Raw genomic sequence first — 23,952 nt, 5'->3', positions numbered from 1 at the left:
GATACGGCCAGCCTTGCATGGGAATGAATGACTTTAATAAAGCCCAAAACTAGTGAGTTTCCGGACATTCATCGAGATGAAGAAAGGTTGAGAAACCTCACCTCACAAATGGCCGGAAAGATTATAGAAAAGAGACGGTGAACCAGCCACCTAACCTGGGTGGGCCTCAGTTTTCTTCTCAACAAAGCAGAAATATCCGTACAACACAGGCTTGTTGTGAAGATCACTAGAGATCGTGTGGAATGCTCTACAAAGTACAAACAGCTCAAACACAAAGTATGATTACTAATTCCCATATTAATCTCCAAGCTGACCTCCAAAAGATAAATTAATACTCATCGGCAACTTGCTACAATATGTGCCCCGCAGATGTTTCACTAAATCTATGTATTCCTCGTAGCAATCCAACAAGGCATGGATTATCATCTTCCTTCAAATGAGGAAACAGATTAGGATAGATTAAAGTCTCTCCAACAACTGGCAAAACCACTAATTCAATCTGGGGCTGGATGCCTCCAAAATTGGTGCTCCTACCCACAGCCAGAATATATGCTTGACCCCTCTACATAAGGACGGCTATTCACATACCCTATGCAAACAAGCAATACAGGAGTAGGAGAGTGCAAGCGCAAAATCTGAAACTTCCATTCCCTTTCCTCCACAGCAGTTAACCACATACAATTCCCTTCGCAGAGTTGGCACTCAATCAACAGTCACTCTGCTCTGCTCCTCTTGGAATAGTAAGACTTCAGAGCCAAAATTTCCACCCAGACTAACTCTTGCCCAAACTAACTCTTTCTTTCCTTTTGATTTGATTCGAACTTTTATCTTTTTGTTAACTGGCTTGTTGTAGATGCTTGGAATGAATCTCTAGAGCTGGCAAAGTGCCCTGGCACATAGAGTTCAAAAATAGTTGATGGGATAGTGGTTGAACAGGTCCAAAAATAAAACGTTTGCGCGGGGCGGTGACTCCACTAGTCTAAGCCCTTAATTATGTACTTTGCTTTAGGACCTGAGAATGCTTAACCCCGGGCTAGGCTCAGGTTGCACCAGACCTTCTGGCCGCGGGTAGGCTGGGAGGCAGAGCCCAGCGCTCGCGACTGCCTCCCTCCCAGCCCGCCGGTGGCGGGCGGGGGGCGGGATGGGGGGTAGAGAGAGCGCGCAAAGCTCGCGGTGTGGCCTGGACCTCGGCGCGCGCCGTAGCGGCGGGCCCGGCGAGGCGGGGCTCCAAGCCAACCCCGCCCCCTTCCCGGCTACGGCGTGGGGCTGCGAACGGTCTGTCCCGGTGGTTCATCCTTGGTTCATCTCTCCTGGCCTGTGATCATGGGACAGGATCCGCGCACGCTGCCGCCCTCTCCTAACTGGTACTGCGCCCGATGCAGCGATGCCGTGCCCGGGGGCCTCTTCGGCTTCGCAGCGCGGACCTCTGTCTTTCTTGTCCGCGTGGGCCCGAGCGCCGGCGCGATCCCTGGGACGCCCCCATTTCGAGGTAACCCCCCACCTCTGGGCTCCGGCCTTCCTGCCCTTCTGGGTTCGCCTGAGGCGCCCGGTCGGCGTTTCTAGCTACCTTTCTCCACAGATGGGCAAACTGAGGCCCAGGTAGGCAGAATGATCTGCTCACAATCATTACTACGGCGAGGTGCGTCCGCGTCTCCAAGATTGAGCTACACCACGTTGTGGCTGAGCGGTCCCGCCTCCTGGCGCTCTCAACGTAGGATCGCTCGCTCACCGAAGTTATCCCTTTGTAGACTCAGGCATTTAAAACATCTGTGGCCTCCCTCCCCAACGCAGCGCGCGCGGGCCCCCGCGAGCCTTTCTGGGTTTAGGGGCTGCCTACAGCTTCCAGGCCCTAAAGCAAGATCCTGGAAATACCTAGTTGTTTCTGTAAGATGAATGAGTTGAGCCAGATGCTTTCATGCTCCAAAGTAGGTTTGATTAAACTTTGGGATATGGCAAGCCAGGTATTTATTCTTTCCCAAATGACCTCTGGCCATATCTAAACAAGAATCACTTTTACATTCTTCATTTGAGCCACTCCTCAGCCTGTGAACTGTGAACATCAAGGGATATCAGCAGCATTTTACGGTTGAAAAGAGTGAGGCTCAAGGAGATAAAATGACTGGGCTGAAGTCTTGTGGCAGAGCCAGAACCAGCACTTGGAATTTCTGATTGTGAGTGCCTGGATACTTTTTGTAATACCACGGGATAAGTGAGGTCCCACTCTTCTAACTACAGTATGATTCTGCCAGGAATCTTAGGTAGCACTCTAACCTGAATTCTTGTTTTGCTCGAAGTCATAGGGGAGTTGGTGGGACACACCGAAAGGGTTTCTGGCTTCACATTTTCTCATCACCCGGGTCAGTACAACCTCTGTGCCACCAGCTCTGATGATGGAACTGTGAAAATCTGGGATGTAGAGACAAAAGCAGTTGTGACAGAACACGCACTCCATCAGGTATCATGGCTTACTGGTTTCTCAGACCATTACTGTCTATCTGCTGGGGGTTCTCTTGTTTCAAGTATGCTAGCTCATCTGTGCAAGTTAGCTTTTATAATCATGTTCCTTAACTGCATGACAAACGCTATATTGTAAGATGCCTCAAAACTTTTTTGGAAGAAGATACATATAAACCAGAGGTCAGCAAAATACAGTGCTGCCTGTTTTTGCAAACTGCTTTATTGGAATACAGCCACAGTCATTCTTAAGTATTGGCTGCTTGGATACTAAAACAGCAGAGATGAGTAGTGGTACCAGAGATAGTATGGCTGACAAAATCTAAAATGTCTGCTCTCTGGTTCTTTACATGAAAAAGACTTCCTGATATAAACTGTAAATGAGTGAATGAAACTTCTTTTTAAACCAGGTAATTACTTGATAAACCTGCCTTTTGAGAGAATGTAGAAAAGGGAGAGACTCAGTTAATCTTAGTAAGAACTTTGCATTAAGCTATTAAAGGAAGGAATGTTTTTAAATGGTTCTTCAATCCTTAGGAGGGTAAATTCTTCTTTGTTCATGTACATTTGGTATTACAAGTGGCATTGGTAGTATTTATTAAGTACCTATCAATGTGCCTAGTATTGTACAGGTTAAAAACAAAGTAAAAATTTAGTACTGACAAATGAGAAGCGAACGTATTTTTTTCTTGTTTTAAAGCATACAATATCAGCATTGCATTGGTCTCCTCAAGTGAAGGATTTAATAGTATCTGGAGATGAAAAGGGAGTAGTTTTCTGTTACTGGCTTAACAGAAATGACAGCCAGCACCACTTTATAGAACCCAGGACAATTTTCTGTCTTACTTGCTCACCTCATCATGAAGATTTAGTAGCCATTGGGTAAGTACTATATCATCTCTTCCAGTAGTTTATTTTAATGAGCATATTTGTATTTGCTTTATCTTCTCCTGCCCCTTTATTCCTCAGAGGAAGCCATTTATAGGTATTAACCACTCCCTGAGCCCTTGGTAACATTTATTCCTGTGACGTCCAGGCCCTTACCATCTCTCTCACTTTCTGTTTTTATTTCTTTAGTTTCTACAACAATGTACTTTCCTCCTTCTTCACATCTGACTTCTTCAGTCAGCCTCCAAATGTAGGAAATACTCTCATTCCCCCTTTTCCTCCCTCAGATACTTGCTCTTAGAGATAACATTTACTCCCCGAGTGTCAGAGAACTCTGCTCCGTCCCAGTTCTCAGCCCTCCGTCTGGATGGGGAGAACAGTCTGGCATTGGGCTCTCTGCCTCCACCTCCATCACCAAGGGGATGTTTCACATAAACTACCCAAACAGGCACCCCCCCCTCCCCTCACCACTCCATCTACTTCTCTCCCAAAGATGTCTTTTCACTCTAGTTTGAAGATTTGACATAAGCTCTAGAATGTTGGCTGGAGTGGATTCAAGAAACTGGGGGTACAGTAGTCAAGATACACGTGGAGACTTTTGTTTGTTGTACAAATGTGCATAGACAGGAAGCCAGAGGAGGTACATGGGAGTCAAGGGAATATTAAATAGAAGATAATAAAGGCATGTTTTTATACTGATGGAAGAGGAAGAGCTGGTTGCACAGATAGTGATAAAGATAGCAGTGATATTGAGAAGTCAAGAGGGGACTGGCTCTAGATCTCCAGTAGAAAGGACAAGTGAGGGACGCCTGGGTGGCTCAGTTGGTTAAGCAGCTGCCTTCGGCTCAGGTCATGATCCCAGCGTCCTGGGATCGAGTCCCACATCGGGCTCCTAGCTCAGCGGGGAGCCTGCTTCTCCCTCTGCCTCTGCCTGCCATTCTGTCTGCCTGTGCTCGCTCTCTCCCCCTCTCTCTCTCTGATAAATAAATAAAATTTAAAAAAAAAAAAAAAAAAGAAAGGACAAGTGAGAATATGGAAACAGGTGCAGGTAGGTTTGTTGATCTGGTTGCAGGAGGAGGGTGTTTCATTCTGATGGCTTCTGATTTTCTCCATGAGGCATAAATCAGAAAAGGTAGAGTCAAGGTCAAAGTGGGGCTGGGATACATGCAAGAAGATGTGAAAATAATCATCTTGGAGAATAGGAAAACGAGCTTACTGAGAGAGAGTCCAGTGGTCCCTGTTGAGTGTGAAGCTTTATATCAAAGTCATGAATTCAAAATAAACTTCAGACTTATTGAGAAAGGGTGTGGTTGGATTTGACAAAGTTTGGTGTTTTGTGGAGTAAATACCTCTGAAAGAGGACAAAGAAGCTAAGGGTGTTTTTAAAGGAATGATTATAATGATGGATGGTGAAATCTGCGGCATGAGGAGAAGGAGAGGAAGACAGGTGTGGGTACCTAACAATGAAAACGGGAGGGGTCATGGATCAATGGTCTGCTGGTGAAGTGGGAGTGCTAGAGAGGAAGCAGATTGGGTGGTAGGCAGGGATCAGCGAAGGTTGAATCAAAGTGACCTTGAAAGCAAGAATTCACGAGAAAAGAAGAAATCTTTCAGGTAGAAGGAACTGCACGTTCAGACACAGGATGGAATCAGAATGATTTGTTTTTAGAGGATCTTCAAAATGGTGATCATTCCCTGAAGGGCTGATTAAAATTGCAGAACAGCTTGATCACTTGACTGTTGCAAAACTTGATGGTTTTTGAAGTCCACGCCTGCAGAGATTGATATATGATTTTATTCCTTTAAATAAAACTATAATGGGGGGGAAATGTTTTTAATAAAAGGAGAAAAATAAATAGAGCTGTAAAGGTGTGTTTCCCTACAGAACCATCTAGCACGTAGGAAATGTGAATAGGTACAGCCACTTTGGAGAGCACTTGTGCACTTTCTAGGAAAGTGAAGATAGACACATCTTACATTTTGGCACTTCCACTCTGTGCATCAAATCTGAAATTGTCTTAAGTGTGCTTAAGATTATTAATGGCATTTTTGTTTGGTTTTGTTTGTAATAGCCAAAAACGGAACCCCTCCAAAAGAGAAATTGAATAGACTTGTGCCATATTCACACAACAGAGCGCTGTCCAATCATATAGTGACTGACCGGGAACCAGGGTCACACGCATCAGCGTGGGTGACTAACAATAAGTGAAAAATAACAAGCTACAGAAAAACAGACTGCATGACACCATTTGTATGAAGTTTTAAAATAAACAGAATCATTTTCCATCATCTTTGGGAATGCAGACAAAGAAAGGCTAGGAATGACAGAACAGAAAATTCACAAATTTTCACAAATAAACAAATTCTCCAGTTTACCTCTGGAGAAGAGAGGAAGCAAGGTTTGATTGGGGTGGGAGTGGGGTGTACAAAGGACTTCAACCACAGGGTGATTGGAGGGTTTTTTTTTCCTTAAGCGGGTTGGTGGACTACTTTATGTGTACTTCGTCTTTTTTGTTTAAAAAGCTATTCAAATTTCTCAGTGTCCTCTGAATTTTAAAAAAAAGATAGCCTTGGAATATCCAGATTTAGAAGCTACAGTACTACAGCTTTTGTTAAGTTCATAGTTAGAGAAATAAGATCACTTGTTAAAAAAAAAAAAAGGTGGGGGGGAAGGCAGGGAGAGAGGTGTAAGTGTGTTAGGACAAATTTATCTCTAGTCAGAGGGCTTGCTGGGCGCCACAAATAACCATTCCGGGAGGTCCCTTCGAACACTTTGAACTGTATGCCAGGCAATGTATACATTATTACTTAGTGCCAAGAGTTTGATTGGAAGGGCAGGGAGATCCATGTGTTAGAACAACACCAGAAAACAGAAAATGAACATTTTGGAAGAAGGACAAAACAAGATATTTCTTGCTTTTTTCCCTTCTACCTCACCCAAATACACTTACCTTTTCGAAGTGCACAGTGATAGCTCCTAATCCAAAATGTTTACTGTTCTGTCTTCATTTTTCAATGTTTCTAACTCTTGTTTTTTAGCTACAAGGATGGCATAGTGGTTATAATTGACATCAGTAAGAAAGGAGAAGTTATTCACAGGCTTCGAGGCCATGATGATGAGATCCACTCCATAGCCTGGTGTCCCCTGCCTGGTGAAGACTGTTTATCCATAAATCAGGAGGAAAATTCAGGTAGAGATGATTTAAGAGGGTCAAGTACTCCTCAGACTTAAAGAACAATGTGGGTTAAACTGTATCATTTGAATTATATTTAAAACTTCAGGTTTTACAGATCAGATCTATCGACATAATAGCTAAGTTTCAGCAACCTTGCAAACTAGTTTTTCTTTGACAAGTTCATGTTTCATACAAATTAAAAACAAAATGACCATCTCTACCCTAGAAGAACCTGAAATTCCCAACGGTAAAGTTATAGAACAAACTCCAGTAACAAAAGGCTGCTACTTAGCCACTGGAAGCAAAGATCAGACCATTCGAATCTGGAGCTGCTCTAGAGGCCGAGGTAAGACTGATGTTTGAGATTTCTTTTGTGATATAACCTACAGTGGTTGGTAGAAGTAGAAACTTTTTTTACTGTGTCTTGTTATCCTAAGGGTGTGTCATCACCTGCAAGAAGGCAGTTCTTTACTTTTCTATCCAGAAAGTTGCTCCTCCCAGTCTGACTTTGGTTTTGGAGATTAGGGTTTCTGATGCATTCCTCGAAGGGGCACCGCAGAGAAGGCAAGATATCCGTTATAAGGAAAGGAATATTCCAACTTAGCATGGTCTGGATCAGAGAAATGGAAAAGAGCTAGAGGTTTTAGTGCACAAATGCAGGATAAATAATCTATACCCAGTGTAAAAGCACATGTTTAAATGTTAAAGCTTAGTTTATCCAAACTACAGGGACCTTCAGTCCTTCAGTTTCCCAAGCTTCTCTCTTTGAACAAAACTTTCACCTTTAATTTACAAATTGAGAGGGACTCCAGGCAGAGTGGTCTTGACCTTTATAGTGAAAATCGAGCCTTTCTCTTTATAGCAGTCTTCTTTCTCCACTTTATTTAAAAACCATGAAGGTTTTATCATCATTAGCCAAGTGCACTAATGCATATAAAGCAAAAAACACAGTACTGGCACATAGTTATAGCTTAGTCAGTGGTAACGAATAGTGTAATTCTGGAAAACAGAATTTTTTAAAGAATTGTGGGCTGCTTTTGGGCATACTATGGCTGATCCTCCCAAGTGGGGACAACATTAGGCCAGGAATCCCTCCAGAAGGGCCTCTAAGCCTATGGAAATCTTGATACAACAGTTTTTGATTCTAGTCATGCAGCAAAATCACCTGGAGAGTTTTTGGAAAATGTGGGTGCCTGGACCCCACCTCAGATCTACTGAATCAGAATCTCTAGGAGTTGGGCCCTCACATATATATTTTTAGAGGCTCCACCAGTGAGTCGTTCTGATATATAATAGGGATTAAGGACCACTGGTGAGTAGCCTCTTGGGGGTGGAGGGACTTCCCACGTTGACCGCCATATTTGCCCCTTTTGTTGGCTTTCTTGCCAACTAGAAGAAGGAATCCCACTCTCAGTCCTGCCAACTTTGGAGAATCTGGAGTTGTGTTACCCCCTGGGTTCACAGTTCAGTTGAAACCTCATTTTCCCAGACAGACAATATTCTTAATGTGCTTAGGTTGCCAGAACAGCCTGTGAAAGCTTGTCTCACTTAAATTAGACTGTATTAAAACCCTGTATAACATTTCCATGAGCAAATGAGGTCTGAATTCTAAGTAACCAAGCTAACAGACTTTTAAACCACAAACTATGTTGTGAACTGCTGGGGACTTACGTTGTTTCACTGTTTTGAGCACCCTCTGACCTTCTTTTAATCTGCAGGGGTGATGATTTTGAAATTGCCCTTTCTGAAGAGAAGAGGAGGGGGTATAGACCCGACTGTTAAAGAACGCCTTTGGTTGACACTCCACTGGCCTAAGGACCAACCAACACAGCTGGTATCCAGCTGTTTTGGGTAAGTGTTTTTTTGGTCACACTCTCTGACATACTTTATTTTCCACTCTAGCTTGAGGAATTTGTAGGCTTCTCGCTTCTCTTTCTAGACAAGACGGAAAAAGCAATAGTTAAGTCTTTTATTACCATGGGCCATTTGTAATAGAAAAACCATGATACAAATTCCTATGCCTTCTTTAATAACAGTGCTGAGAAAGAAAATCCAGTAAGCATAGCCTGGTGGTTCAGAGCATGAACTCTGAAGCCAGGCAGAACTACATTTCAGAATCAGTCTCTTATCTTCTATGTGTTCATGAGCATGACCCTTTACTCTGAGCTTCAATTGCTTCATATGAAAAAGAGGGAGCGTACAGGATTTCCTGTCTCTTAGGGTGATTATAAGCCATTTACTGAACAAAACGTATTGGGTACTGGCTTCTAGCCGCAGACAAGGAAGGGCCCTGCTTTTAAATGAAATGAGTTAAAGCATATAAAAATCCTTCCCCCGGGGCACCTGGGTGGCTCAGTGGATTAAGCCTCTGCCTTCAGCTCAGGTCATGATCTCAGGGTCCTTGGATCGAGCCCCGGATTGGGCTCTCTGCTCAGCAGGGAGCCTGCTTCCCTCTCTCTCTCTGCCTGCCTCTCTGCCTACTTGTGATCTCTCTCTCTGTGTCAAATAAATAAATAAAATCTTTAAAAAAAAAAAAATCCTCCCCCCACCCAAAAAATGTTGGTCTTGGCCCTACTCTCCCACACTGCCCCCCAAAAGAGAGAGTATGTCTTAAAGCTCCAGGGCTGTGTAAATTATGATGGCATTTTACAATTAAAGCTGTTAGGAAAGTCTGCTGCAAAGGTAATACAGTACATTCGTGTCTTTCAGAAAGAACATAGGGAATTACTTACTATTCCTACCTCAGTCTTCTCAAGTGGCTAGAGTCCCTTCTCCATGGTCAGTGGCTCTTTGTCTTGCGTGGGTTCTTTCTGAGCTATTTTGTGCATATTTCAGGATATGCAGTTTCTTCTCCCTTTTTTTTTTTTTAAAGATTTTATTTATTTATTTGACAGACAGAGATCACAAGTAGGCAGAGAGGCAGGCAGAGAGTGAGAGGGAGGAGGAAGCAGGCTCCCCGCGGAGCAGAGAGCCCGATGTGGGGCTTGATCCCAGGACCCTGGGATCATGACCTGAGCCGAAGGCAGAGGCTTTAACCCACTGAGCCACCCAGGCGCCCCTGCAGTTTCTTCTCCTTAAAAGAACAGTTAGCAGATCATTTTGCAACAGAGAGCCCCTACGCCCTGTCCCTAAATCACTTGTTTTCAGATCATTTATGAAAGAGAACTCGTGGGACGCCTGGGTGGCTCAGTTGGTTGGACGACTGCCTTCGGCTCAGGTCATGATCCTGGATTCCTGGGATCGAGTCCCGCATCGGGCTCCCAGCTCCATGGGGAGTCTGCTTCTCTCTCTGACCTTCTCCTCGCTCATGCTCTCTCTCACTGTCTCTCTCTCAAATAAATAAATAAAATATTTAAAAAAAAAAAAAAAAAAAAAAAAAAAAAAAAAAAGAAAGAGAACTCGTGCTTGTTTTTCCTTCACAGAGGCGAGTTGTTACTGTGGGATCTCACTCAGTCTTGGAGACGGAAATATACCCTCTTTAGTGCTTCATCAGAAGGGCAGAATCATTCAAGAATTGTATTTAACTTATGCCCTTTACAAACTGAGGATGACAAACAGCTGCTGCTTTCTACATCAATGGACAGAGACGTAAGAACTGCTTATTTTGCATTCAGTATTGTAGAGCAGTGATTTATGACTTGGATGGGATTAGAGGGCTTTTCAAACCATCCATCAGTTCTCATGCCCTACCTTAGACCCTCGAACCAATCAGAGTTACTGTTAGTGCTCACCGCTAACTATGTCAACTGCAAAAGTTTGGGGAAAGGTGAGGAACCACCAAAATGCCTTTTTGTTAAAGCAGGTAGGATAAAGAATTATACACGTGCCCAGGGAAGGATGTGTGAGATCATCAAGCTCTGGCTTTAAAATATCTTTGTCTATAGTTTAGGTAGAGAAATATCTGCTCTTCGTGAAATCTCCAAGAGAGAACTGGCTTAATTGTTTTGCAGTTATGCTAGCCTTATTTGACACACAGTTTTCTCCCAATCCCCTCTGTTCAATAAGTGAAGATTAAATACGTAGCACTTTCCATTCCCCTGGGTATAAGATATTTTGTTTTTTTGAGATAGCTCTAGTCATTTTCCAGTGTCCTGAGGCCACCTTCATTTTTAGTTAGGGTTCGCCAAATGAGGCAATTACCAATACTATAATACCGTAGAATGGAAACGCCAGTGGATTCTGGGATATGGGAGCCCTGGGTCTGGTTTATTCATTGTGTGACCCTAAATTCACTTGACATCACTGGGAATAAATGTATTCTAAGGTCCCTTTGAGCTCTACAATTTATTCCTCTTTTTTTAATCTAAGAGGTACTTTTTCTACTACCTACTGGAATAGTTAAATTACATTATTCTTACCCATTCTTGGAGTCCATCCAATTTGAGATGTTAAGTCTTTTTCCAATTTCTCTGATCTTTTTTTATATTTAGACCCTAACTCTTGATCTTTCAGGTAAAATGTTGGGACATGGCCACCCTTGAGTGCTGCTGGACCCTACCTTCCCTCGGTGGGTTTGCCTATAAACTAGCTTTCTCTCCTGTGGACATGGGCTGTTTGGCCATAGGCGTTGGGGATGGCATGATCCGTGTATGGAATACACTGTCCATCAAGAACAACTACGATGTGAAAAATTTTTGGCAGGGTGTCAAGTCCAAGGTTACAGCGGTAAGGGTGATTTCTTTGAGCTTGCTCTGAACTTTTTTCGAATAAGTAATTCTTGTAGTAAGAAATTAAAAATGATCTGGATGTGCATTCATAGAAGATATATTTAAGTTATAATACAAAACATATTCAATGGTGTCAAACTATTAAAAATGTTAATGTGGCTCCTTCTTTGATGTGGAAAGGTGTTGATGATTCATGGAAAGTGAAAATTATAAAACATTAATTGCAGATTATACAACTATATATGTTTTTTGTTTTCTCTATTTAGTCTAAAAGCAATAAATGTTTGGTTAAAAGGAAAACCATTCAGAATTGTCAAATCACTATGTTGTACACCTGAAGCTAATTATAACATTGTATGTCAACTATACTTCAATAAAAAAATAATAACAGGGACTCCTAGGTGGCATAGTTGGTTAAGTGTCTGACTCTTGGTTTCAGCTCAGGTTGGGATCTCAGTGTCCTGAGATCCAGCCCCGTGCAGGCACTCAGTGTTCAGTACTGAATCTGCTTGAGATTCTCTCTCTCTCAAACAAATAAATCTTTAAAAAAATAATAAAATAATAACAACAGAAAAAAAGAAAACCAAACAGTATAGAAGTGTAGATCGCAAAAAATCATCCTACCCTCCACTCTATTCTCCCACCTTTTTTTTAAAAGATTTTATTTATTTATTTGTCAGAGAGACAGAGAGAGTACAGGCAGGCTGAGTGGCAGGCAGAGGGAGAAACAAGCTTCCCGCTGAGCAGGGAGCCTGATGTGGGACTCAATCCCAGGACACTGGGATCATGATCTGAGCTGAAGACAGCCACTTAACCGACTGAGCCACCCATGTGTCCCTATTCTCCCACTAGTATAAAGCAGAGAACCACTGTTGCAGATTATATGAATAGAATCCTATTTTCTAAAGTATTATGGAATCTTTTCTCCCCACTCAACAGTGATCATGCACATCATTTAAATGTTTGAGCCTATTTTTGTTTTTTTTCAACTGTATATATTTAACTTTATTCACCAAAAAAAAAAAAAAAACCGGGAAAGATACAAAATTGGCAATGGGATGTTTCAGATGGTGGACTTACCAGTGACTTTTACTTTGCTTTATTGCTTTGCTTCTTTTAAATAATGAGAATTTGTTACTTTTAAAATTAGAAGATACCAAGAGCAAGAAAGTTGTGCATTTGAATACTCAAAGGATAACCCAATGGTTCCCTTGACAGTTTTGCCCCTCTCCTCCTGTGTTTTGTAGCTGTGCTGGCACCCAGCCAAGGAAGGCTGCTTAGCTTTTGGGACTGATGACGGGAAAGTGGGATTGTATGACACCTACTCCAACAAGTAAGAAATAGAGTGTTTGACCCACTGACCATAATGTCATTGATGGAGTTAATTTTGATGCATAAACCTGGATGTACATCAGAATTGGCCTGGGAAACATCTTTAAGATCCTGGCTGTGAGACTTGATGCTTACAACTTGGATTTATATTTTTAAAATTTTTTTTCAGGTGATAGTGATTCAGGCTTTCGGACCTGTGGTTACCACGAAAATAAATCATTTGCTTTTGCTCTCCTTCAGCTTTTCTTACAGAAGCTTTCAGGTGTCCATGAACACTGAAAGCCTAGTACAAAGAACAGCTTTGTGCCTTCCACCTAGACTCACCATTGGTTAACATTTTGCCATACTTGCCTTATCTTTGCACACTTAAAATTAATAGTAATTCCATAATATGATCTAATATCCAGTCCATATGCACTTTTCTTCAGTTGAGCCAAAAATGATTTTCCTAGCTATTTTTTTTTTCAAATTCATTTCAATTAGGGTTCAACCCATTGCATTTTGTTATGTCTCTTTAGTCTCTCTTACTCTAAAAGAGCACCCCCCACTTCTTTCCATAACATTGCCTTTTCAGTTTGAAGATACCAGATAAGTTTGTGGTGAAAATATTCTACATTTTGGGCTTACCTAGTTATTTCTTTGTGGGGATTTCTAACTCATTTCAGTATTCCCCATATTCCCTGCAAGCTGGAAGTTATATCTAGAGCTTCATTGTCCATTCCAGTAGTCTTTTTAGCCACAGGTGACTATTGGGCTGTGCTGTAAGTATAAATACACTCAAATTCAAAGACAGCCTCCCCCCTCCTCTAAAATGTAAAATATCTCAATAATTATTTTATTTTGATATTTTAAAAGATAATACTTTTGTATATTGAGCTAGATAAAATATACTATTGAAATTTAATTTCACCTATTTCTTCTGCTTCTTTGAATGTGGCTATAAGAAAGCTTTAAGCTGCATATGTGGCTCATCTGTATGGCTCACTCTATGAGTCTGTTAACACACAGCTATCCTAGATGCTTGATTAGATTCCAGACCTACGCTGTTCATTTTGGTAGCCCCCAAATGCTATTTTTAGTTAAAATAATTAAAATTAAATCAAATTAGCATTTACGTTCCTTGTTTCTCCTGAGCCACATTTCGGGTGCACAAGGCCCAGTGCTTATTGAACAGCACTGTTCTAAACCAGGGATTGGAGAGCCACAGCTCATGACTTAAGAATGGTTCTACCTTTTTAAATTATTGGGGGAAAAAACCAAATGACTACTATTTCATGACATGAAAATTACACAGAATTCAGATTTCAATGTCCGCAGATAAAGCGTTATCAGAACCCAGCCACACTCGTTTGTTTACACCTTATCGGAGGCTGCTTTCATAGCACCAGAGCACAGTGAGAGGAGATGGGTACTGGCTGGCCCTTTTCAGTCTAAGTTTGCCAATCTCTATTCTAGATCATTCATTTCTAAGTAGGAATTATTAACTACACTGCAGAGGCAACCTTTTTTATATGCAATTTTTTTAAGTACATACATAAACCTATATGCAGTCAGTTATTGCATTTTCTGTTCTGCAGTTAACTCCATTTTTTAATTCGCAAAAAATAATAATATACTATCTCAAAGGGACACTGAAGAAAATAAAACCAGATTTCAATTTAAATAGCTCTGTGTCTTCACAAAATTGTTGACTAATTCTATTAAATTAATATCTTCTGGTTATTACGAGCTGAATGTCCAAACACACACAGGAAGGGTGTATAGTAGGAGGAAGAGTGCTGCTGTAGATATGCTGTTAGGGAGTTTTCAGCCAGAATCACTTGTTCTATTTCTTTGAGCCCAAAGAAATTGGGGTTTATTGTCCAGAATGATGATGCTGCATGTGTCAGAAGTGTGGAAGTAAATAAGACAACAGCTAGTTTGGTCGTAGGTTCTGGACCCCAGGAATTCACACTTCATACAGAGAACACGGTTTATGGTGAAGGTAACAGCCATACCGCCCTTTACTGACACTTCATGTGTCTTTAACCACCCCAGCCTTCCACATGACCCTCAAGAGCAAGATGTCTTCAGTCAAAAACTTTGAAATCAGACTTTTCTAAAATCTTGCCTTAGTTTAAGAATGTGATGTTAATGACAGGGTAAGTCTAAAATGACTTCTGATCTTTTACTTGAAAGTTAGGTGGGTCCATCTGTATGATGATAGCAGACACTTAGCAGTAACCTTGGTTCTGGGTTGAACAGTTCACATTTTCTGTCTTGTTCTGTTTTTCTCTAGTTGTCATAACCTTGACCATACTTGTAACTACAGTAACATTAGAATATATGACATTTAAGTGAAGTGGACGGCTGGGGGGAGAGGGGGAAAAAAACCCCAAACTGGTCCCACAGTGGGGAGAGGGGGTAGCGGGGAGGGATAACCTATTTTTCTGCGTAAAGTACTTTTGGGACTTAATCATTTTGGTGGCAGATACCATTCCATGGTATGTTATTTAAGGGTTGGCTTCTCCAAAATCAACTATTTAGAGAAGGATACTGTTAAATTGTTTTTCTCTAGTATCAGCAACTAGTAGGTAGGAACGTTTTAGAAAAAGGTGACTCTGTTTTCCACTGTGCCTTCTGTTTAAATTTCTGTTTGTCATCCCCTTCCCCCACAGACCTCCACAGATTTCTAGCACATATCATAAGAAGACTGTATACACTTTAGCCTGGGGGCCACCACTACCCCCCATTTCGCTCGGTAAGTACTTGAGCCATTCTCTAGCAAACATGAGTGCATTCTCTTTCTTTCAGTTTAATTGTAAGATACTCAAGCTAAAAAGTCATAAATATTCTAGTACAGTGACTGCTTAGACAGACTGCTATGTCTCCCCAAGGATCCATAAGGGTAGTCACAGCAGGTAATAAGTTAGAATCCATTCACCCATAATAAGAATCCCCAAACTCGAAAGCATCATTTGGTCTCTTCAAGCTGAATTTTTTTTTTCATGGTGCATGTAGTTCCCTCATGCTGGCTTCTGGTCCCCAGTCTAATGCTTTCTCACTAAAATTTGCTATTTCTTTTTAATTTTATCAGAATTACACATTTGAGTATAGAAATGGAGTACTGATAATCTGTTTTCACCTACAGTTAAAGCACACAGAATTCCTCAAATGATCTCTTTGGCATCACTGTAATCTGATCCTTTACTTCTTCTTGCTTCTCAGCCTTATCTTTATTACCCCTAAAGTGATATCCATAAGTAATGGCAGTACACAGAGAAAATAATGTAAATCATCAGAACCCAAGCAGCATTGCAGTTGGAGGTCATTCCTTCATTCAATCAACAACTGTTTTAGTGGATCCTTGATTTGGTGCCAGGCATAGTTCTAGCAGCGGTGAAAATAAAATTTGTCCTTAAAGAAACCCACAAGAACCACTGTTTGCTTCTTAAAAGTCAGCAAGAGGATTGCTAGAATACTAAACCATTGCTTTGAGGACAGCCCCTTATAGTTAGTCATAGGAAACCCGTATGTTTAAATGTGCATAGAATGGAGGACTCATTTCTGAAAGGAAAGGAAAACAGATTCTCATAAACATTGCGAACATGTTTTTTTTATCCCAGCTTTAATACCCATACTATTTGAATAGGAGAAGAATGGCTAAAACAAATATGCTGTATTATAAATATTACTGCAGAATTAGTAATTGTTTTTATTTCTCCCAATAACTGTGTTCATATGCAAGGAACAGTGAATTTATTCCAATGTGTTAACAAAATTCTTTTAAAACAACTCATAGTATGCAACAGTATAGCAACAAAGAGTTAAGCTGATGAAATGCGAAACTAATAAACTTTCTTATCTTCTATAGGAGGAGAAGGAGACAGACCTTCCCTCACTTTATACAGCTGTGGAGGGGAAGGGATTGTCTTACAGCATAACCCCTGGAAGCTTGGTGGAGAGGCCTATGATATCAACAAACTCATCAGGGACACCAATTCAATCAAAGTGAGTTCTTGTGGTCTAAAGTCTTCTCTGAATCTCTACATATTCTTGCTTTCCCATCTTGCATAAGAATGCCGTTATTAGAGATATCCATTATGCTAACAGATTTCTTAGATGTTCCTAAAAGCATTAGTGAATTTGTGATATATAATACATAATGTAGAAATCTTAATCCCGGAGTAAACCAAGGAACTAAACCACACACACACGTACATACAAATAAAAGTTTTGTCTCAGTTGCCATAGTGATAGATGATAAATATTCAGATCTTTTCAGGCCAGACACTAGTCCTCCACTAGGAGGAACATAGTGAGAGTTTGGTAAAAATTAATATGGTGACCCAATTGTGGCTGCAAAGTACTTTGCTCAAGACAGAATAACCATTTTATTTTTAATTTTTTGGTGAAATAATTACAGAATTTACACAAGAATAATACACATAGTTCCCTTATATCCTTGACCCAGAGACCCAAATCATTTTTTAATCATTTTTTTAATCACTTTTGCCTTCCCATTTTATCAATTTATCTATGCCAGAACTGTCTTTTGAAGGGAAACCGTAAATGTTGAAAGTTCCTTACTCCTGCAAATGAGCATTTTTTTTTTTAAAGATTTTATTTATTTATTTGACAGACAGAGATCACAAATAGGCAGAGAGGCAGGCAGAGAGAGAGGAGGGGAAGCAGGCTCCCTGCTGAGCAGAGAGCCCCGATGTGGGGCTCAATCTCAGGACCCTGGGATCATGACCTGAGCTGAAGGCAGAGGCTTTAACCCACTGAGCCACCCAGGGGCCCCTATTTTTGAATTTTTGAACAACAAAAATAACATTTTTTTTTTTAAAGATTTTATTTATTTATTTGACAGAGAGAGAGATCACAAGTAGGCAGAGAGGCAGGCAGAGAGAGGAAGGGAAGCAGGCTCCCTGCTGAGCAGAGAGCCTGATGTGGGATCGATCCCAGGACCCTGAGATCATGACCTGAGCCAAAGGCAGCGGCTTAACCCACTGAGCCACCCAGGCGCCCACAAAAATAACATTTAATCAAACTGATTTTTATCAACTGTATTCTTTTATTAAATATTATCTCAGTATTAACATTCAGCAGTGAATAAAAGAGATAAAATTTCTGTTCTGAAAGAGCTTTTAGTTTTGTGGTTGAATATGTGCATCAGAATTTCATGCAAGGAGGGGCACCTGGCTGACTCAGTCAGTGGAGCATGTGACTTTATTTTTTTCCAAGACTTTTCTTTTCTTTTTTTTTTTTTTAAGATTTATTTTTTCTTTGAGAAAATAGTCTTTTAAAATAATAATAATAATAATAATTTAATTAACTATTAAATTATTAATATAAATAAGTACAAAACACAAGCAGGGAGAGGCAAACGCCCCGCTGAGCCAGGGACTTGGTCCCAAGACTCCAGGATCATGAACTGAGCCAAAGGTAGACGCTTAACCAACTGAGCCACCCAGGCACCCCCCAGAGCACGTGCCTCTTGATCTCAGGGTTGTGGTTTCAAGCCCCATGTTGGGTATAAAGATTACCTAAAAATAAAAGCTTAAAAAAAGACTTCATACGGGGGACCTGGGTGGCTCAGTGGGTTGAGCCTCTGCCTCCAGCTCAGGTCATGATCTCAGGGTCCTGGGATCGAGCCCTGCATCAGGCTTTCTGCTCGGATGGGAGCCTGCTTCTCTGTCTCTCTGCCTGCCTCTCTGCCTACTCGTAATATCTCTCTGTCAAATAAATAAGTAAAATCTTAAAAAAAAAAAAGACTTCATACAAGTAGTTTAGGCTGGCGTTAGAAATTTGGAATTCCTGGGGCACCTGGGTGGCTCAGTCGGTTAAGCATCCAACTCTTGATTTTGGCTCAGGTAATGATCTCGAAGTGATGAGATTGAGCCCTGCATCTGGCTTCATGCTGGGTGTGGAGCCTGCATGGGATTCTCTCTTTCCCTCCCCTCTGCCTCCCCAAATGCTTGAGAGCTCACTTATTTTCTCTCTCTCTTTTAAAAAGAAAGAAATTTGGAATTCCTTCAGATGAATGGTAGCTGAAGAAGCTGTGGGCATATATGAAATGGTCTAAAGAGATAAGAAGACAAGAGGGTGTCCCTTGGTGAAACACCAACAGTTGGGAGAAAAAAAAATGTAGAAGGAAAAGAAACAGAAATCCTTTTGTTAAATGTAGAAGGAAAAGAAACAAAACCTTTTGTTAAGGAGACATGACCCCCATGTTACCAAGCCAATGGACATGATACCTTCTCTTCTGTGGCATAAAAATCATTTTAATGAAGTTCAAATGTAATGTAAATGAAGTTCATTTAATGAAGGTTAGATACTGTAAACTTTAATATTTACTGACCTCTTATTTGTCCCAATTAAGCAAATTACAATTAGAATGCTTGCTTTTAGTAACACTTGTGGTAACTCTATGTAGGTTATTTACAGGTTGCATAATTAGAACATTTTTAACTCCAGGGATTTTTTTTCTCATGCTGTCATCATTGATTTGTAAGATATGCAGAGAGAAGAACAGTGCTTTTAGTCAAGATCGGTTTGTTTTGCTTTCTAGTACAAATTGCCTGTACACACAGAGATCAGCTGGAAAGCAGATGGCAAAATCATGGCTCTTGGCAATGAAGACGGGTATGTGTTTGTTTCTTTATTTAAAAAAAAAAAAATTATTTTATGCTTCATAAAATGCTCATCTACTGCACTGGACTGTCTAAATCTTCATTTTTTTTAATGTAAGCCTGGGCAGAAATGCTTTTTAGACCTCACTGTGCTCTTTCTGATGTTGATAATAGCAAATAGTCCAAATTTAGCCATTGATTCATTAAGTCTATTTTAGCTTTTCCATAGCACCATTTGTCACAAAAGGCTGAGAAACACAACTTTACGGAGATTGTTGGGATTTTCTTAAAGCCGAATATACTTGTTGAAAGAACAACCTTTTGTTTCTAGTTCTCTGTAAGAGAACTTTGCAGTGATAGATAGGGTTACCCTATTCCATTTCACCTTTATTTGAGTGATGGAATGAGGGAGATACCTGTTTGCATTAGACTGTAATTTGAGCATCCGTCTTTCTTCTCATGTGTTCGCTATTCCAGATCAATAGAAATATTTCAGGTTCCGAACCTGAAACTGATATGCACCATCCAGCAGCATCACAAGCTTGTGAACACCATCAGCTGGCATCATGAGCATGGCAGTCAGCCGGAGCTGAGCTACCTGATGGCCTCTGGGTCCAACAATGCCATCATTTATGTGCACAACCTAAAGACTGTCATAGGTACCTTTGGTTTCTTACACTGCTTTGCACTCTTTACACTCCAGCTACTTTGCATTCTAAGTTTTTTTGTTTTGTTTTGTTTTACTTGCTTTTCGGTATTAAAATGTTATTCTTGTTGTTTTTTTTTCTGCTTTCAAAAGTAACATATTCTTGGTGCGCCTGGTGGTTCAGTCTGTTATGCGTCTCCCTTTGGCTCAGGTCATGATCCCGGGGTCCAGGGATCAAGTCCTGCATTGGGCTCCCTTCTCAGGGGAGAGCCTGCTTTTCTCTCTCCGTCTGCCTGCCTCTCAACCTGCGTGTGCTCTATCTCACTTTCTCTCAAATTAAATAAACAAAATCTTTAAAAAACAAAACAAAAGTAACATATTCTTCTTCATTAAAATAAGACAGGTGCCTGGGTGGCTCAGTCGGTTGGTTATACTTCAGATTCTTGGTTTTGGCTCAGGTCATGATCTTGGGTTGGTGAGGGTCTGCGTTCATGGTTAAAAGAGCCGCTTTTTATTTTATTTTTTTTTTTTTAAGAGCCGCTTTTTAAAACATGGAAGCAGTGAGATTACTTTTTTCCTAATTTCCTAATATGACGAAATTATAATCTAACACTACACTGTTTCTAGAATACTGCCAAGTGTATGCTGTCAGCCATAGTGAACATAGTTGACATTTTTATTTTCTCTAGAATTTTCCATAGTTTTCTGAAAATCCTTATCTGTAACAACAACCACCAAAAAAAAAAAAAAAACAATTCTAGTTGGTTCCCTCAAGTTAAAAGCAATATGGAAAAACTGTTAAAGTATAGACAGACTTTCCTAACAATAAGTAGTAGACACATTAGATAGCTTTTCCTGGTCCTTAATATTAGTGGGATTCCAAATTAAGCATCCACTTTGGCAGAGGGCATTAACTTAACTGTTCAGAGCAATGTAGATCTTTGTCTTCTTTAACACTAACATCTCCATTTGTTTTTTATTTTATATCTACTGAATAACAGAAAAAGACCAAAAAATGGCCAGAACCAGTATTACTTTATCAGGCTTAGAGGAAAGATGCAAGAATAATACAGAGAACTCTCATACACCCTCTCACACGTTCAATAACTGTTAACCTTTTGTCATAGTCACGTGGTTCTGTGTATGTGTGTGCCCGAGTACATATTTTTTCCAAGCTGTTGATGTTGCGTGCATCATGCCCCCATGTCCCTTAATATTTGTGTATTTTGTAAGAATAAGGATATTCCCTTATAATCTACAATTCTATAATGAACTTCAGTTAATATAACAATATGTATACAGTAGTTTAATCTACCATCCATATTCTAGGGTTTTTTTGTTTTAAGATTTTATTTATTTGTCAGAGAGAGAGAGTACAGGCAGGCAGTGTGGCAGGCAGAGGCAAAGGGAGAAGCAGGCTCCCTGCAGAGCAAAGAGGCCAATGTGGGACTCAATCCCAGGATGCTGAGATCATGATCTGAGCCAAAGGCAGCTGCTTAACCCACTGAGCCACCCAGGCATCCCTCATATTCTAGTTTTGTCAGTTGATCCAGCAATGTCCTTTATATCTAGAATAGTCTCTAAGCCTTTTCTTTTTTTTTAAGCCTTTTCTTTTTTAATCTTTTTAATGCTGCCCTGTTATTTTGTAGATGTTCCCTTAGTCTGGGATAGCCTGGTATGAAAATATGATTAAATTCACATTATGTATCTTCAGCCACCATAAAAGTGATGACACGTCCTTCTTGATATTATATGCAAAAGACACTATTTTCATTTTGGTGGCTTTTCGAAAGATAGAATGACAGCTGACGCTTCTTGTGGTAAACCCATGTGGGAAGCACTGCTTACGTGCCCATTGTCTTAACCAATAAATAATACTGCCTGCTGAAAGTTGTCTAGAAAGCACGTGGCAAAATCTTGACTCTCCATGTTAACTCCGCTGTGTCTTTTTGTTGTTGCTGGTAGAAATGACATCTTCCCCTTGTCTCTTAGAGAGCAATCCTGAAACTCAGGTTACTCCAGTAACCATTACAGAGCCCTACCGGACGCTGTCAGGGCACACAGCCAAGATTACCAGTGTGGCGTGGAGCCCACATCATGATGGAAGGCTGGTATCTGCTTCCTACGATGGTACAGCTCAGGTACTATTGTGTCCTTGATTCTGTAGGTTTTTTACTATATACGCTAACTGGAACCCTTTCTTCTTTTCCTCCAGCTGTGTACATTTCTTCCCTGGCCATTATTTTCTACAGAAAGGGGTATTCTGAGCTTTGGAAGGCATTTTAGTTCATCCCACGTATCTGAGCCCTTGGCAGGCTAAGATTTGGTTTTGGGGTTTTGTATTTATTTTTGTTTTATTTAGATGACAGGGAAAGTATTGATAAGAACTGTTTTTTAACATTTCATTCTTATTGTCATATGATGGACTAAATTGATGTGAGAAGTACTTGCTTCTGTTTTTAAACACAGAAACGGGGGCTATAAATCAATAACAGTTTTTAATGATAAACTGGTGAGTCAAAAATCTTCAAACTGGAAAAAATAAAGATGAGATGCCAAGCCATAGCTATGAGGTAGGACTTTCAGATACCAGAACCAGAACGTGAGGAACTGGAGAGCTAACCTCTGATGGATGTCCATCTCAGTGTTGAGTTGTAACCAAGCTATTTGCACAGAGCTAGGAAACAGGAGGGGCTGCCCTCTGTGAAAATGGAGATGGGGTAATTCAAGAAACTATAAGGAAATTGATAATCTCACAGAGATGGGGACAAAAGAATCACCTGTGAGAAATCAGAATCATACACATGCCCTCCACATGCAAGTATAGGCTCTAAATTAAAATTCTCTTCATGAGGGGTGCCTGGGTTGCTCAGTGGGTTAAGCCTCAGCCTTCAGCTCAGGTCATGGTGTCAGGGCCCTGGGATTGAGCCCTGCATCAGGCTCTCCGCTCTGCGGGGAGCCTGCTTCCCCCTCTGCCTGCCTCTCTATCTGCTTGCAATCTCTCTCTCTGTCAAATAAATAAATAAAATCTTAAAAAAAAAATTCTCTTCATGACATCAGGTTCCCCAGCCCAAAAAACTTAGAATGCTTATTTAGTACAGTGAAATCCATAGGGCACCATTAGAAGCCCATTCAGAATCATCTCCATAAGAATGTCTCTATATCGGGGCGCCTGGGTGGCTCAGTGGGTTAGGCCGCTGCCTTCGGCTCAGGTCATGATCTCAGAGTCCTGGGATCGAGTCCCGCATCGGGCTCTCTGCTCAGCGGAGAGCCTGCTTCCCTCTCTCTCTCTCTGCCTGCCTCTCCATCTACTTGTGATTTCTCTCTGTCAAATAAATAAATAAAATATTAAAAAAAAAAAAAAAAAAAAGAATGTCTCTATATCCCAGAGTGCATAAGCCTTCTACAAGAAAAAAATACTTCTAAAATTTGAACTCCTAAGAGAAAATAATAAATCATAAGGGGAAATAAGAGTATACATATTTTTTAAAAATCTTTTTTAACTTAAATCCCCCAAAGTAATAGATTAACCAGATTTATCTATGCTATTGTGTGACTTTGGGTTTTAGGTGTGGGATACTCTCCGAGAAGAGCCTCTTTGCAATTTCCGAGGACATCGAGGTCGACTGCTTTGTGTGGCGTGGTCCCCACTGGACCCAGACTGCATCTACTCAGGGGCAGATGACTTCTGTGTGTACAAATGGCTTACTTCCATGCAAGAACATTCCCGGCCTCCTCAAGGTCAGTCGGAACCAGGAGCCTGTAAATGCTTGTCTAATTCCCTTTCTCCCTTCCTCAGTAATTGAGCTGATCAAGGTCAAGTAAAGAGGACATTCCTGTAGAGTCGCAGTGATAGTATGGCATGGGTTGCCTTCCTAACCAAAGAATGCAGCCATGAGGACAACATACAAATACTAATGAGTTATACCTAGCATCCCCAGATCTTGGTTTCTATGTATCATTTTCTGTTAAAAGAGACCAACCAGAGCTTCTTAGAGAAATGCCTAATTCCAGGTTGGGAAAGGAAAAAATAAGATATGGGCCTCAAACATCATCTGGTGCCACAAAGGAAGGAAGTGCTCAAAAACTGAGATATATCAAGAGGACAAAGAAGCCAGCTCGCAGGGGCTCCCACTAACCAAATCTGGGACAGTCTAAACTTGAAAATAGTGAGA

General features: G+C 40.8%; 1 protein-coding gene across 6 annotated transcripts in view; it reads left to right on the top strand.

The window, feature by feature from the left end:
• Window positions 1-1,222: 1,222 nt before the first annotated feature.
• The window catches only part of GEMIN5 (gem nuclear organelle associated protein 5), a 42,690-nt gene continuing 19,960 nt past the window's right edge, over window positions 1,223-23,952 (top strand). For 4 of the 6 annotated variants that reach the window (XM_045079603.1, XM_013047317.2, XM_004737742.3 and 1 more), the window contains exons 1-15: window positions 1,223-1,489; window positions 2,295-2,455; window positions 3,155-3,336; window positions 6,382-6,533; window positions 6,745-6,864; window positions 8,237-8,369; window positions 9,941-10,106; window positions 10,971-11,183; window positions 12,433-12,518; window positions 15,175-15,257; window positions 16,371-16,507; window positions 19,071-19,144; window positions 19,609-19,790; window positions 21,770-21,918; window positions 23,347-23,518. In XM_045079603.1, coding sequence (XP_044935538.1) covers window positions 1,324-1,489; window positions 2,295-2,455; window positions 3,155-3,336; window positions 6,382-6,533; window positions 6,745-6,864; window positions 8,237-8,369; window positions 9,941-10,106; window positions 10,971-11,183; window positions 12,433-12,518; window positions 15,175-15,257; window positions 16,371-16,507; window positions 19,071-19,144; window positions 19,609-19,790; window positions 21,770-21,918; window positions 23,347-23,518 — 2,176 coding nt within the window. In that variant the 5' untranslated portion in view covers window positions 1,223-1,323. The remainder of the gene's footprint in view (window positions 1,490-2,294; window positions 2,456-3,154; window positions 3,337-6,381; window positions 6,534-6,744; window positions 6,865-8,236; window positions 8,370-9,940; window positions 10,107-10,970; window positions 11,184-12,432; window positions 12,519-15,174; window positions 15,258-16,370; window positions 16,508-19,070; window positions 19,145-19,608; window positions 19,791-21,769; window positions 21,919-23,346; window positions 23,519-23,952) is intronic. The other 2 variants (XM_004737744.3, XM_004737743.3) reach the window with 1 other exon arrangement.

Source organism: Mustela putorius, unplaced genomic scaffold (genome assembly GCF_011764305.1).
Source record: "Mustela putorius furo isolate JIRA1106 unplaced genomic scaffold, ASM1176430v1.1 tig00000407_pilon_pilon_pilon, whole genome shotgun sequence".
Classification (NCBI taxonomy): Eukaryota; Metazoa; Chordata; class Mammalia; order Carnivora; family Mustelidae; genus Mustela; species Mustela putorius.
Note: the sequence above shows the minus strand (reverse complement) of the source record. Positions and strands in the feature narration are given on the sequence as shown.